The 15,862-nt window shown below is 40.7% G+C and overlaps 2 protein-coding genes across 2 annotated transcripts in view; both read left to right on the top strand.

Annotated features, from left to right (window-relative positions):
* The first annotated feature begins 473 nt into the window (after positions 1-473).
* Positions 474-15,589, top strand: ldhd (lactate dehydrogenase D). Its single transcript, XM_054620001.1, has 11 exons — positions 474-627; positions 4,624-4,736; positions 6,500-6,641; positions 6,962-7,103; positions 10,399-10,558; positions 10,648-10,847; positions 11,489-11,617; positions 11,755-11,882; positions 12,512-12,602; positions 13,811-13,922; positions 15,021-15,589. Exons 1-11 carry the CDS (start codon positions 535-537, stop codon positions 15,199-15,201), a joined length of 1,491 nt encoding a protein of 496 aa, XP_054475976.1. The 5' UTR covers positions 474-534; the 3' UTR covers positions 15,202-15,589.
* The window catches only part of znrf1 (zinc and ring finger 1), a 60,304-nt gene continuing 59,908 nt past the window's right edge, over positions 15,467-15,862 (top strand). Inside the window, exon 1 of the mRNA XM_054619556.1 lies at positions 15,467-15,493. Coding sequence (XP_054475531.1) covers positions 15,467-15,493 — 27 coding nt within the window. The remainder of the gene's footprint in view (positions 15,494-15,862) is intronic.

Here is a 15,862-nt window from a genome sequence, read left to right as displayed (position 1 = left end):
GTCTTTACCAGCTGCAACATTTAAGTGATGAACAAAGTCATGATGCATTACTAATTATAATTAACTGATGTCACATACATAATATTATGAAATGGGCAATTCCGTGTAATTAATAATTTTACCTTTTGGTACTTGGTAGCATATTTTGATGCCAATACTTTTTTCTACTTTTTCTTCAGTAAAATTCTGAAAACTTGTAACATAGTATTTTTTACATTGCAGTATTGTTACTTTAACTTAAGTTAAATATGTGAATACTGCTTCTACCACTGCTGAACAGTGAGGTCACCAGCAACGTTTCACCTGACTTTACCAAAATAAAGATAAAGACAGGTATTAATAATATATACAATTTTAAAATGTCCTGTATAATTGTTAATTACGATTCTTCAAATCTGTAATAGTTTCGTTTTATTCTGAAAGTAATTGGCAGGAAGTCTTGTTTATGTTTCCAGTCCGAGGTTTCTGCAGACGCTTAAAGCCTGTCTGTTATCTAGCTGTCATCCAGTGACAGAGTCCGGGGACAGGTCGAAAATGTTGCTTGGCTTGAAACTGAGCCGTCGGCTGCTTTCTCGTCGCCACTGCCTCCTCCAGTGTCGCAGCATTCAAACGGAAAACACCGCCAGGGTGAGTTCTGCAGCAGAGAGAGTATGAGGCTGATACGTTAGCTAGTTAAAATATTCAACAAGTAACCCAGTGACAGAGCTAATTCAGCACGGTGGTCATTACACTGTTATCATAGCTGCTGTACTTTCTCTTTTGGGGTCTTTGGATAATGCTAGCATTAACAACCGTGTTCACGCTGCCTTTAAGTTATAGCAAACTTCTTCATGCAGACTGTTGTGCTGAGGATTCGTCAGACACCAGAGACAAGGACTGTTTTGAGTTAAGTTCAAAAGTGCTTTATTTTAAGCTTTGCATGAATATTGCATTTCCGAGCAGTTATACGTGCACGGACCTAATTAGAACATTCAACAGGGTTGAACGTCCGGAAAAAAGGCGCTTGGACAAGGTGCGCAGCGGATTTCATAGGTTCTCCGTTAGGGAGCCTATTGGTCAAATATTAAAGTAGCAGGCGGAGCTTGTTTTAGCTATAAGCGGCCTGGTTGGAGCTCTGGGCATATCCGCCCACACTGGCTCACGTCCCATTGGTTGCTGTCATCTTTCAGTGTGTGTGTATGTTGTCGAGTGTACATGTGTGAATCTGGTCTGGACTGGTTTTATTCGGGCAATCTGTACTATTTCCTTATCTTGTTACTGTCAGTTTTCTACAGTGAGGGTATTGTCCTCGTAGAGTAGGACCTTGCCTACTCCTTAAGCCAGGTGGTTGATTCATCATGTGTGTATGTGTGTGTCTCAGGCCCTCCCTGTTCTTGTGTGACTGTTCAAGATTGGCGTGTAGACGCGGGGATGCTCTCACGCAGTTTCACGATGACAGTCCAAATATAACCCCGATTCCTGGGAACCTGCGAGGCGAGAAAGCACAAGAACTCCGGGGAAGAAGCAAAATCAGTAATGTGCATAAATAGGAGATTAATACATAAAGAAGGAGGGAGAGAAGAGGAGAGAGGAGCTCAGCGTATCCTAGGTAGTCCCCCGGCTGTCTAGGCATATAGCAGCATATCTAGGGGCTGGACCAAGGCGAACCTGAACCAGCCCTAACTATAAGCGCTATCAAAAAGGAAGGTCTTAAGCCTGCTCTTGAAAGTGGTGAGTGTGTCTGCCCCCCGGACTGAAACTGGAACCTGGTTCCACAGAAGAGGAGCCTGATAACTGAAGGCTCTGGCTCCCATCCTACTTTTATATACTCTAGGAACCACAAGTAACCCTGCATTGATTGAGCGCAGCTCTCTAGTTGGGTAATATGGAACTATAAGTTCCTTAAGATAAGACGGTGCCTGACCAGTTAGAGCTTTGTAGGTAAGTAAAAGAATTTTAAATTCTATTCTTGATTTAACAGGGAGCCAGTGCAGAGAAGCTAATACTGGAGTAATATGATCTCTTTTCTTAGTTTTTGTTAGAACACGTGCTGCAGCATTCTGGATCAACTGTAGAGATCTAAGAGACCTATTAGAGCAGCCTGATAATAAGGAGTTACAGTAATCTAGTCTAGAGGTAACAAATGCATGAACTAGTTTTTCTGCATCACTTTGAGACAGGATTTGCCTGATTTTCGCAATGTTACGTAAATGAAAGAAGGCTGTCCTTAAGATCTGTTTTATATAAGAGTTAAAAGACAGATCCTGGTCAAAGATAACTCCAAGGTTCTTAACGGTAGTGCTGGATGCTAGAGCAATGCCATCTAGAGAAACTATATCGTTAGATAATTGAATTCGAAGGTGATCTGGGCCTAGTAGGATAACTTCTGTTTTTTCAGAGTTTAACATTAAAAAGTTACAGGTCATCCAGGTTTTTATGTCCGTAAGACATGCTTGAAGTTTAGAGAACTGGTTAGTTTCGTCTGGCTTAATTGATAGATATAACTGGGTATCATCTGCATAACAATGAAAGTTTACTGAGTGTTTTCTGATAATATTCCCCAAGGGAAGCATATATAAGGTAAATAAAATAGGTCCAAGAACAGACCCCTGTGGAACTCCGTGACTAACCCTGGTTTTCATCGAGCTTTCATTGTTTACATATACAAACTGAGATCGGTCTGATAAATACGACTTAAACCAGCTAAGTGCGGTTCCTTTAATGCCTATAAGATGCTCCAATCTCTGTAATAGGATTTGGTGATCAATGGTATCAAATGCAGCACTAAGGTCTAGCAATACAAGTAAAGAGACAAGTCCTTTGTCTGAAGCTATTAGAAGGTCATTGGTAATTTTCACCAGTGCCGTGCTATGATTCACTCTAAATCCTGACTGAAAATCCTCAAATAAACTATTGTTATGCATAAAGTCACAGAGCTGATTTGCTACTGCTTTCTCAAGGATCTTAGAGAGGAACGGAAGGTTAGATATAGGTCTATAGTTAGCCAACACCTCTGGATCTAGAGTAGGTTTCTTAAGAAGAGGTTTAATTACAGCTGCTTTATTCGTGCACTTCTGCTTTCGTGTGTGCGTGTGTGTGCTGTTCTCGATTCACGTAAGTGGGCTTCTGCTCATGGATCAAATCATGTATAAAGTTAGCTCTAGATAAGTATAAATGTAGAGCCCATTTGTGCTGATAATGGTATATCATCACTTTAGAGCCCAACTCAGAAACCACATCCACATTTCTCAGTTGAAAGCAAGTATTGCAAATCCCGCTGAAATGTGATCAAAACGTGAACATTTAATACACGTCTGCAAATAGTCGTTGAATAAACTTTCACTTTTTATCCAGTTTTGAACGTCTTTTAACCATCACTGTCTTTTAAACGTCTTTTGAACCTCAAACCGCTTACAATAAAATATGTAGCAACACGTCAACAGTTTCCACTGACAGGACAAATAACACCAGCACTTGTTCAAAGAACATTAGCTGAAAAATAAATATGCCTCTGGCATCATGTAGCCTATTTGATGTAATGTTTGAATGGGTTCTGTATGGCTTTTAAAAAAAATTACAATGAGTGTGATTACTGACACACACACACAAATAAATAAAGTGAATTTCTTTCAGACTTTTATTTTAAATTTTCTTTTCATAATTCTGGCCGATTGTTTTAAATGACTGTAAAAGTAATTATTTGTTAAGAGTGTATCTTGTTCCTTTTTGTTTTAAAAGCTAGCAAAGTAATTATTAAACAGAACGGGTGGCTCAGGTGACTCAACTAAACTCATAAAACCGATTTTAAAGCAGCTAAAAACAATGGGTGTTCTCATGAACTGTGGCCTCGGTGCCGAACAAAAGCCGCTCGCTTGCCACAGACTTGACACCGTGGGGCCAGTGCCACAAGGAGGATCTTTTCCCGACTGGAGAATTTATTATTCAATACATTTGCTTGAAGTATAATGTAATAACTGTCTCATAATGTAATTAATTATTACATTAAGCACAAAACTCTTACGTTATTCACTCATGGTTTTATAACATTATATGCTGACTCTTCCATTATTAGGTTATTATGTTAGATCACCATTGTGCGATTGTGCACAAAATCCACACACTTCCTTTGTACGATGTTGATGAGTGTATTCTGTCATATGCCATAAGTGATAAACACGAAAAACTAAAACAAATTAAAAGAAAAAATGCAGCGTATTTCATGGGAGCTATTTTGTAAAAATGTTCAGGGAATATAAATTCTAAAAACTCCCAAAAGGCACTGCACAACAGTAACATTTTCTGCAGAGCATGCATGTACGCAGTTGCCGTCTATTTCTGCTGCGAAATAAAAGGTCATGCTAAGCAGCTGGAGTAAAGGTCTACATGGATGAAAAAGGGGTCTCTTTAAGAACAACCAATCTTTTATTACAGCCAGGTGGCAAACTTCATGTCTAATAAGTGAAGTCAATATATAAGTGCCTTAAACCTGCATTATCGAGTCCTCTGGTTGTATAGAAGTCTATGAGAAAATAAGAGATAAATCTTCATTGCACTGTTCTATCCAAATGTAAAATGTTATATTCTATCTCTTTCTCCCACTGTCTTGGGATGACTCACCCTCCATCACCTCATGTGTCTGCACAGAGTGCCGTTCTGGACAGCGTGCTGTCTGCATTCAGGTCTATATGTGGCGAGGACGGCGTCTCATTGAGTGAAGCCGTCAGAGAGCAACACGGCAAAGACGAGTCTATGCACAGGTCAGTCCGTCTCACTCCGTCACGCAGACACACACTCATAATATTGTATGTGAATGGTGTTTTCAATAATATATAACAAAAACAGCATGTTTTCCCAAAAGAATGCAGTAACAAAAGCCTTGAGCTTTAGGATTTTCTTGAGACATAATGCAGATAACCATTAAGAGTTCACAGTTAGAGCTCTCTGCAGACATTTTGAACCCTTCATGAACACTTACCATATGTCTGCATTTCTGAAGACTTTGAATAAGGGAATCCATAGCAATGTGACGTTAAACCGGGCAACAAAGTCCAGTTCTGCAGAGAGAGGCAAATGCTGAAGTTTCTTAAACTTACATTCTCTCTAATGTCCATCATAGGGCGACTCCTCTGATTGTATATAATCTATGAGAAAATGACTCTACTTCTCACTTGATTTATTCCCTCAGTAAATATTGTAAACATGAGTTTATGGTCTCAATCTCTAGTTTCAAGTCTTCTTCAATACAGCATGATGTTCATTGAGTAAATTATCGCCGAATTTAAGGCTGGAAAACGGCAGTCCACAAACCAACGGGTGGCGTTACGATGACTACGTCCATTTGTAATACATAGTCTCTGCGTTAAACACAGGGTTACTAGTGGAAGCCGGAGGTGCTAAAAGAAAAAAGGTAAATAAAGAGGACGGCACATATGTGTTTAGCCTGGCATTTTTTATTTACACAAACATTAAACATTAAGGATTTAAGTTGGCACACAAGAAACATGAAATCACATACATTTTCAGCAGAGACTTACTTATTCATAAACCTGGTGCGACATGCATGCATTACGAGACGAAACATGCCGAGAAATACAAAAACTTGACTGATGCCGAACGAGCGCGGACATCAACGGATTTACTAGCAAAGCTATATAACAAGTGAAATGGGACACTTGATCCTTTTCTTTTTTTCTGCACAGTAAAAAAAAAGAACTGAAGAACACTAAAATGTGGAAATATAACAAGTGAAATGGGACACAAAAAGGCTACAAAACTGGGACACTTTTCTTTACACAGTTCAGTGACATGTCTTGTTTATTTTGGCTACAAAGATGATGTGATGTCTTTAGAAAGCTAAGAAAATCCTTGTTTCAATAGTATATGAAACTCAAAATGCCCTTTGTTATTAATGTGACTGAAAATGAGTCAAATGTTTCACATTTTGTTTATCATTTTGGAAATTCTATTTGAATAAATGATATTTTTGAAAGCTAACCTCACCTTTTAATTGCCAAATAATAACATACACTCTTACCAGCGGTCAAAACAATGCCATTTACTGCTTTTTATATAGAAATAAAATGTATATTATGCATAATTGAGTTCGGCATTTTGGCCCGGCCCTCCAAAATATTTTCAGTTGCTCATTTGGCCCCCTGGGAAAAATAATTGCCCACCCCTGGTCTAAACCATATATTCAAATGAACTGATAAAAATCAACCTGCTGAATATTCAAGCCCCTGCAGACTCTCACACTCTCAACTACTAGATGATGTCACGTCCCTGAAGGTTCAGGGTTAACTGGTTATGGAGGTAAACTTTGGGAGGGGGCCAATGTGAGGCCCCCCCCTCACATTGACCTCCATCATGGCACTGGTAGCCTCAGTTGCCAGGAGATTAATGCTTCCTTTAAAAGGACTATTGCTCTAATAAAATTATCTTTCATACAAGAGGTCATAACCAAAGGTTCTGTTTAGTGGAGTTATATGGAGTGAGCGAGCGTTGCTTTGCCGCCTTACAGATGTTGCCCCCCAGATGTGGTGCTGTTTCCCCGTTGTGTGGAGGAGGTCAGTTCCCTGGCAAAGATCTGCAGCAGCCACCGCCTTCCCATCATCCCCTTTGGCACTGGAACCGGCCTGGAGGGAGGGGTCAGCGCAGTCAAGGTGAGAGAGAGGAAGCGTGCGTGCGTGCGTGCGTGCGTGCGTGCGTGCGTGCGTGCGTGCGTGCGTGCGTGCGTGCGTGCGTGCGTGTGGCGCTACCTGTTTGCATGCACTAGTCATCACCAGAATCTGGCTTTATTGACAGCTGTGAGTACTAACAGTAGCCATGTTTGTTGTTTATGTTCATAATGATAATGACTTTGTGGGATAGGCTCTGGAGCTTGAAAATACACAAAAATTAAAATAAAAGAAATCTGTGGTTCTTCTGTGTGTGTGTGGGTGCATGTACTTTGTGTCTACATGTGTTTTTCTCCGACCCTCAGGGTGGCGTGTGCTTCAGTCTGAGGAACATGGACCAGGTTCTGGATCTCCACCAGGATGATTGTGATGTGACAGTAGAGCCCGGTGTGACTAGGAAGGCCCTCAACGCCTACCTGCGAGGCACCGGCCTGTGGTTTCCTGTCGGTCAGTCACGCTCTCAGCTTTCTCTGTGTTTTCCAGTCGCTCAGTTAGTAGAACACGGCGAAGGACCAGTCACACCAACATTTAGATGGGCAGCATTTCACAGCAAGTTAAATAAATTCCAATGGAAAAATGACATCGGTTCTGTGTCTGGGATTTCACAATTCAGGTCTATTTCAAGAAATGTTCCCAGTTTTGGAAATGAAAAGATGTTAGCCTGAAAAGATAGAACAGTCCTATTCGATACCAACACTCGCTGATAGTATCAACCAGGCTGAGCTGATTGTACTAATTGATGCCTCTGGCGGTAAGTTAGCTACATCTCCTCCCGTATCTTCTCGACCCATCAGATTCATGGGTCACTTCCGCAAACCAACTTTAAAAGTGCACCTACTGCGTCGGCCAAAGTGGCTGGTGGACGAAAAAGTGAACACGTCTTTGACCTCCATTTTCTTTAATAGTGCAATAACATATATATATATAAATATATATATAAGACAATAGAATGAAGAACAGATACACAGTAGACCCATAATAAAGAATGTGTGGCTGTTTGTGTTATAGGGATGCATTGTTTAACTGTGCTGCTCTGTCTCGTCTGTCAGCGTCCTTTTTTTGCACATCACATTATTATCAGTTATACTTTTTTTGTTGTTGAGTGAGAAAATAGACGTGTGATGTGAGAGCATGTGAACAGTGACAACAGCGTGAGAGTGGGCGGCCCTGAACAGTCCTGTGCACCGGTGCATGTCGAGCTCAGAATTAAGAGGTGCTGTTTGGAGCACTGGGGCCTCAGTTCAGGTTGGAGACGGGTGGGTGTACGCTGGAAAAAATATATCTGAACACACCGATAAGAATGATATAACTTTAGGTTGCTTAACAGGTCCAACTAGAGAGGAAAATGTCCATCAAGGTTATTGCCCGCCTTCACTGTTCTGAAGAGAGGTCCAATCCGGCAGATGAGTGAAAACTCCAGGGTTGGGGGACCAAGACTGTGTAGGGCTTTTAATCTAGTGAAACAGCAGCAATGGCAATCCATTGTTGTCAGATAGCAGCAATAACCTAACCATGTTGTCATTAGGGCTGTGTATTGGCAAGCACCCCAGGATACGGGACTTATCACGATACACGTGCACAATACAATATATCGCTATATATTGCGATACGATACTATATGATACGATACAACATATTGCAATACTTGTTTTTTTTAATGAAAATGTAAAAATAGAGCTGAAGATACAATTTATTGGACAAATTGCATCAGAACTACTTTAAAAGATATTTGCATTGCACATAGTCAGTAAGGAGAGAACACAGTAAACTGTTGATTCCAGTCACGGACATATTGATACACTATCGTTGAAAAAAGTTTTGCGATAGTAAGCTATAGTCATATTTTTGCACTGCCCTAGTGGTCATACAATCAATTATAATCATATTAAGTAATAGTGACGTAGACATGTCAACCCACGTGGATGTCACTGATGCTGTTGCAAGTTGTAAGTCAAACTGTAGAAATACCAGCTGTTAAATAGACATATTGCTCTGATAAATGTGAGAGACGTTGCCTCAGCTGATTGAATGCAGTAACACCAAATTAAAATGCAGTCTGATCTCGTGTCCTGGTGTGACATGCAGCTTTCTCATCGTTGCCCTCGGTGACCGTGGCCCGCTGCGTGGTTGGCAGCAGAGTCTCAGCCGGCCTGGTCAGTGCTGTATACCGGCATCATCAATCCACCACGTGGATATCTTTCACTCTGTTTCCCTGATGGTTTTGTCACATAAAAGGCACTCCACAAAATAAATATTTTTCCATTCTGGCTTCCACCGACGATGTGTGTGAATCGATGTATGTCTCCTTTACACTGAGAGCATTTTGTCTTCTTATCTGGGAATAAAAGGTGGAAATGTCAGATTTGTCTTCCTCTTCTTTGCCCAGCTGAGTGAGTCTGGGTTATATCAGTAAACTGACACCGAGGCAGATTACTTTACACATCCTTCTTCAGTCAGACGTGACGTGGGAAAATGTTAATAAAATGTGCTGTTATGTAACAGATAATCTGTTCCAAAACTTTTTATTTACTTTTGACTGATTTCTAGCTAACATAAAGTAATTGAAATTCATACATCCAGCAGGTGATGATCTATTCCCCAAGGTGATTTTTAACTTTATAACAAACAGATGAGATCACCATAGCAGCAAACAATGTGCTATTTACATATACAGTGAAGTAATGTCTACCTGAGCACCTGTTTGTGTTAACATCAGAGCTTCTCTTTGCTTTGTTCACATGACCGGGCTGGCCGAGCATGCTTTTTAGCTCAAGGCTGCCACTCTGCACTGCTCTCTAGTGGCGTAGCGTAGCGCCCACCATCACGTTCCCCCTCAAATAAACACTGTTAGCTTCTAGCCACCAGGTCAACCATCGCCATGTTAAGAGCTGTGTGGAAGCAATAGATATTCTCTGAATGGCGTATTGAGTAACTTTAAAATCGGTAGTTCTGAAAAATATGGCTTATAAATAATATCTCTAGGCTATTTTTCTAGGCTATGCTGTGAGATGGATATATATATTTCTATTATTATGCTTTTTCTAAAAATTACATGAATTTTTTTATTTAACCCTTTGATGCATAGGATCATACCAGCATGATAGTAAACTAATTTGAATTTAAATATAGCAAACAAAGCTAGTAAATGACATTATAGAGGGCTTAACATTTTGAAATTCCACATCGGAATGTTCAGATGTTGTCTGACTTACACTGTGAGGTGGCACTCTTATGTGTACTGTCATTGTGAAGTCAGATCTATGGATATGTAGTCTTTAGTATTAAGTTTGACAAATTGTTCACTCAATTGAAATTCTGTTTTTTTCCGAAATATGTTTGTGGTAAGTAGGTATATATGTAGGTATATATATATGTATATATATGTGTGTGTGTTTGTGTATATATATGTGTGTGTGTATATATATGTATGTACATATATATGTGTGTATATATATATATATATGTGTATATATATATATATGTATATATATATATATACACACATATATATATATATACTGTATATACATATATATATATATATACAACATCTGAACATTGCGATGTGGAATTTCAAAATGTTAAGCCCTCTATAATGTCATTTACTAGCTTTGTTTGCTATATTTAAATTCAAATTAGTAAAACACTGCTAGTCTTCCCGTCTTTTTCAAAGTTGACATCTTTCATCCCCGTTCCAACCCTGACTTGTATATTCTCCCTTTGGCTTCCATTACCGTCTCAGATCCCGGGGCTGACGCCTCTCTGTGTGGCATGGCTGCCACCAGTGCGTCTGGCACCAATGCAATTCGTTATGGAACCATGAGGGAAAATGTTTTGAACCTGGAGGTCGTGCTGGCTGACGGGAGCATCGTTCACACGGGGGGGAAGGGCCGACGTTCCAGGTACACGCGGGCTATTTACACCCACAAATAAGGAGCCGCGCCTTGTGAATCTCAAACCTAACCCTACTCCTTTTCTTATGGATCTGCAGGAAGACGGTTGCAGGCTACAACCTGACCAACCTGTTTGTGGGGTCAGAGGGCACACTGGGGATCATCACCAAGGCTACCTTGCGCCTGTTCGGCATCCCGGAAAGCACGGTGTCGGCTGTGTGCTCGTTCCCCTCCGTCCAGGCGGCGGTAGACAGCACAGTGCAGATTCTGCAGGCGGGAGTACCCATCGCTCGAATCGGTGAGGAGACGACGCATGTGATCACAGCTGTGCACATCACATCACATCATGACTAAAGTGTGCTACGGGTTTACGTAATCATACATCACACCCCTTTGACCCACGGTCTTCTCAACTGGCCACATCTGGCTCCGGTCTAGGCAACACTCAAGATGCCTTAAATCCTGTGTCGAAAGTTTTTGAACCCCAGAGGAATATTGGATCACACGGCGTTAAACAAGTGATCAGTCAGTGATATGATGGGATTTCAGGGATTCCTCCTTAAGAAATAACACGTGTCAAAAATGGGTGGTGTGGTTCAAATTGAGTGAGACACTCTCACAAACTGCCTGCTGTCTATGATTGCTCTCAGCACTTGCTGTGTCATTAAGTGTCATTTCACTTAATGAAAGATAAAGCAGTTGCCAAGAGATGAAAAGATAAAACAAGGAAAAAATGAAAGCTTATTGATATCGTAGAGAGAACAGGTACCTGCAGTAGGAGGATGAAATGAATCCAAACATTAGCTCTGCAAATGGAATCAATATCTGTCTTTGGCAGTCGGAAAATTTGTATTGGACCAAAAAGTAAAAGTTTGAATGACCTATTTAGATGCATCACAGTGACATTTGTCTTTGTGTCCTGTGTGTTGCGTCACTCAGAGTTCCTAGATGACGTGATGTTAGACGCGTGCAACAGGTTCAGCTCCCTGTCCTACGCCGTGACCCCGAGTCTGTTCCTGGAGTTCCACGGCTCCGAGCAAAGCCTGGAGGAGCAGGTCAACATAGCCGGTGTGTGAGTGTGCTAATCTCACGAGGAAGCAATCATCGTGGATTCCCTAACGGCTAAAAGTCGCACAGTTGCTGTTCACGGGAGTTTTGCAAAACCGTAAAACCTTGTTTTTGTGTGTATGTGTGCGTTTCCACAGAGAACATCACTCAGAGTAACGGTGGTGCTGATTTTCAGTGGGCTAAAGATGCAGAGAAGCGGGAGCGGCTGTGGAAAGCCCGTCATGACGCCTGGTACGCCTGTCTGGCTCTCAGACCGGGCTGCAAGGTAAAGACAGTCACCCGCTAGTTTAACCACTGAAATACCACCAACGATTCTGAGAGCACAAACATATGAAAACAATATAAGAACAATACAGTTTGTTAAGTGTACAGAGCAGGTTCAGGGACAAAATACAGGAAACGTAAGATGCTACATTTCACCACCAAAACATCCGTATTTCACCTTCAGAGACACATTTTTTAGCGTAAAGAACTAGGGACGGCTTGTCCATTTGGGGACAAAAGATGGTCTGCAACTGGGGAAAAAGCTAATTTTTTTGGGGGGGGGGTTAGTGGTTAATTATAGGGTTACAGTACCAGTCAAAAGTTTGGACACACCTTCTCATTCAACTACGAAGAATCTAAAATATAAAACATATTCTGGTTTGTTGAGCATTTGTTTGTGTTCCTTCATAGTTTGGATGTCTTCAATATTAATCTACAATGTAGAAAAAAATTAAAATAAAGAAAAACCATTGAATGAGAAGGTGTGTCCAAACTTTTGACTGGTACTGTAGGTTAGAATAAGGCAAGTACTGGTTATGGTTAAGGTACGTCTCCAGGAAATGAATGTACAAGTCTATGTGATGTCCCCAAAAGGGATATAAGTGAACGTGTGTGAGCGTGTCCCAACAGGCTTACAGCACAGATGTGTGTGTCCCTCTGTCTCGCCTGCCTCAAATCATAGTGGAGACCAAGGAGGACCTGATTGAGAACAGGCTGCTGGGTGAGTGCCCTGCATAGAGAACAATATCAATGGTGTTGAACTGTTAACTGTTAATAATGTTAATAATGCATTATTGGTACAGAAAATATAGTACTTCGTATGGATACATTACCATCACATGACTGTTGAGTAAATGTTCTATTATTGCTACTGATTGTTATTCACAAATAATTAGTGTATTTAAAAAATTCAGCATCTACTTTATGGACCATTTTCGCGTGAACCATTTAATGTGGGGCATGTATTATATGCGTGGCCACCCAATGAAACCATAGTACCAAATGTTGAGCTGGTAGTGTGGCATGCAGGTTTTACAAAGCTTTGATTTAAATTTGAATTTAATTTAATTTAATTTGAGCCAATTTTAGCCAATTTTCGGAGGCCCTGAGAGGGGAGTGAGAAAAAAATTATAATTTGTGATCCTGTATTCTGAGGATATAAAAAAAAAATTCTCTTCTGTATTCATGATCGTTTTTCTGAGCTAAACTGTAAAAATATTTTTGGGGCCACGGACATTTCAGATGTGCAGAAGGTACATATATTGTGTGTATTCAGTGCACCACTACCCCACAATATACACACAATATATGTACCTTGTGTTTATAGAGCATGGAGAAATTAAAACTCAAGGGTAAACTTGTTATAAACTGTTATGTTGTTCATTCTGTACACATGCCATCTATTGCATTCTGTCCATCCTGGGAGAAGGATCCCTCCTCTGTCGTTCTCCCAGAGGTTTCTTCCTTTTTTCCTGTGCCGATGTGAGGGTTCAGGGACAGAGAATGTCGCATGTGTACAGATTGTAAAGCCCTCTGAGGCAAATTTGTAATTTTGGGCTATACAAAATAAACTGAATTGAATTGAATGCTTTTAGTCCTATTTAGGACATTGGGTAGTGGTGCACTTCAGCCTCTTGTTGTCGCAATGAGTATTACAACCACAAACTGGATTAAAAAATAATGATAAAAAAAAATAAACTCACCTGCCAAAGTCTTTTCTCATGTGTTTCACTGATGAAGATCACGAACATTATCTTGGCAAAGACTTAGTCTCACCTTTTCGTCATAAACATAAAAAAATAACACTCAGTTTCCTCTCAGGGCTTCTGTAGATCCATCATGAGAGAAAGAATGAAATTCAAGTCCAATAAAAAATATGACTGTGTGTTTCCCAGCCTCGTGAGAGTGTGCTATCTGTTGTACCTGCAGGTCCCATAGCGGGTCATGTGGGTGATGGTAACTTCCACTGTCTGATGGTGGTGGACCCCAGTGACACGGAGGAGCTGCACAGGGTCCACCTCTTCGTCGAGAAACTGGCAAGGTAATAAAAACCTCTCACCTCTCTGACACTCACTAATAGAAGTGAAATGTTTGCATGAAAAATTCCCACAGAGAGGAGGAAAGCACTGCTAAATCGATCCATTCCAAACATTCTGGATTGTCTTTCTTGATTCTTGATTCACTAACAATGAATTTCTAGAACAGAGGCTTATTGCTAAATTACTAATTTGGTTCCGGTTCACAAATCTATTCATCCTATACAGATTGCACTGAAGAGGATACCAAAACCTGAATTAAAAACAGCATCTGTTCATTTCTTTCTTTACACTTTTCCTGCTGGGGGAAGTCAAAATGTCAGCTGTGAGAAAAAGGCCTACATGTATCTGTGGTGGTTTTATGACACACTCTTTTCCAGGTTGGAAAAGCAATAAGCCTCTGTTCTATAGTTTCATTCTTAGTGAATCAAGAAAGAGAATCCAGAATGTTTGGAATGGATCGTTGTGGCTCTGTGGGAATTTTTCATGCAAACATTTCACTTCTACTTTTTCACGTAATCACGGCCTGGCTCGCTGTTGCAAATGGACGTTTGGTCGCGCACCTCTTCATTTTGTGTGTCTTGGCGCACACTAATAGTTAACTGATAAAAACACTGTTTACATGTCTATGGATTAAACAAAGAAGGCCAATTCCCTTAAATTGGCCTTAAAAATCTTCTAATGAGTAAAGATTTTGAGGCAAATCAAATAGTTTACAGGATATTCAACCTTTGTTTCTTTAAAATGCATGTAATACTTGACTTCTTTTTGATTCTTCACGCCTTCTGACGTTTCGGACAATAATACAGCGCATCGTTAGTAGAGTGCAAACGCCTCCGTTCATGCTCAGAGCTGGCTAGCAGTCTGCGGAGGCTTGCGCTACAGTGTCAACGCGAGTATAAACAAAGCTTAAGATCCTTAAGAGTACTGTCACAGAAGAATAGATGAAGAAAGCCACACATACTGATAACAGTAATAATTGCAAAGAGATTTCTAAACGGTGGTTGGCCAAATGTGTTTTGTGTTCTATCACATTATACAGCAGATATATTCATATTGTGATATCAGTAACGCGTAGAGTCATGCCATTCCTTTCCCTCCAGGCGAGCCCTGGCCATGGACGGCACATGCACAGGGGAGCACGGAGTGGGCTTAGGGAAGAGAGCGCTGATGTCTGAAGAGATTGGACCCGTGGGGGTCCAGGTCATGCAGCGTCTCAAGGACGCCCTCGACCCGATGAACCTGATGAATCCTGGGAAAGTCCTGCTGCAGAGAGAGCTGTGAACCATATGTGGAGTCTGATGGAAAGTCATCGTGCATCTCGTCACCATGTGCTCTCGGCTTGATCGAGACTGATGTTGCGGTGATGTGGTGTTTTTAGAGCATATTGCAGACAAACTGTTTCCTTATTCTGGATGAGAGGTAACGGGGAGGGATCCAATAGGAAGACACTTATTTGATGTGGGACATGTGGGATTGTACGTAAATTGGCCTTTCCTCACAGCAGACGTTTTGAACTCAGAAACAGGTGTTACTAGTAACACTAACGATGGGTCTGTGGCGTTCAAGTGTCCCAGTAAGAGTATACCAGAAACCTGAATTAAAAACAGCATCTGTTCATTTCTTTCTTTACACTTTTCCTGCTGGGGGAAGTCAAAATGTCAGCTGTGAGGTTTTATGACACACTCTTTTCCAGGTTGGAAAAGCAATAAGCCTCTGTTCTATAGTTTCATTCTTAGTGAATCAAGAAAGAGAATCCAGAATGTTTGGAATGGATCGTTGTGGCTCTGTGGGAATTTTTCATGCAAACATTTCACTTCTACTTATTTCTTTTATTTAAATATGGGCTGCTTTGTCTGGCTGGGTAAATCTTTTTTTTTTAAATTATCTATAACAAAATAAACAATTGAATCTGACTGGCTTTTGTCTCTTCCCTTTATCTCTG

This window comes from Anoplopoma fimbria, chromosome 19 (assembly GCF_027596085.1).
Source record: "Anoplopoma fimbria isolate UVic2021 breed Golden Eagle Sablefish chromosome 19, Afim_UVic_2022, whole genome shotgun sequence".
Lineage (NCBI taxonomy): Eukaryota > Metazoa > Chordata > Actinopteri > Perciformes > Anoplopomatidae > Anoplopoma > Anoplopoma fimbria.
Note: the sequence above shows the minus strand (reverse complement) of the source record. Positions and strands in the feature narration are given on the sequence as shown.

Bases quoted from the DNA above. Each gene is read 5' to 3' on its own strand.
- ldhd (XM_054620001.1), top strand. From the start codon at position 535: ATGTTGCTTGGCTTGAAACTGAGCCGTCGGCTGCTTTCTCGTCGCCAC. The intron at 10,559-10,647 runs GTACACGCGGGC...ATGGATCTGCAG, and splicing joins GGGAAGGGCCGACGTTCCAG to GAAGACGGTTGCAGGCTACA. The intron at 11,883-12,511 runs GTAAAGACAGTC...GTGTCCCAACAG, and splicing joins CTCTCAGACCGGGCTGCAAG to GCTTACAGCACAGATGTGTG.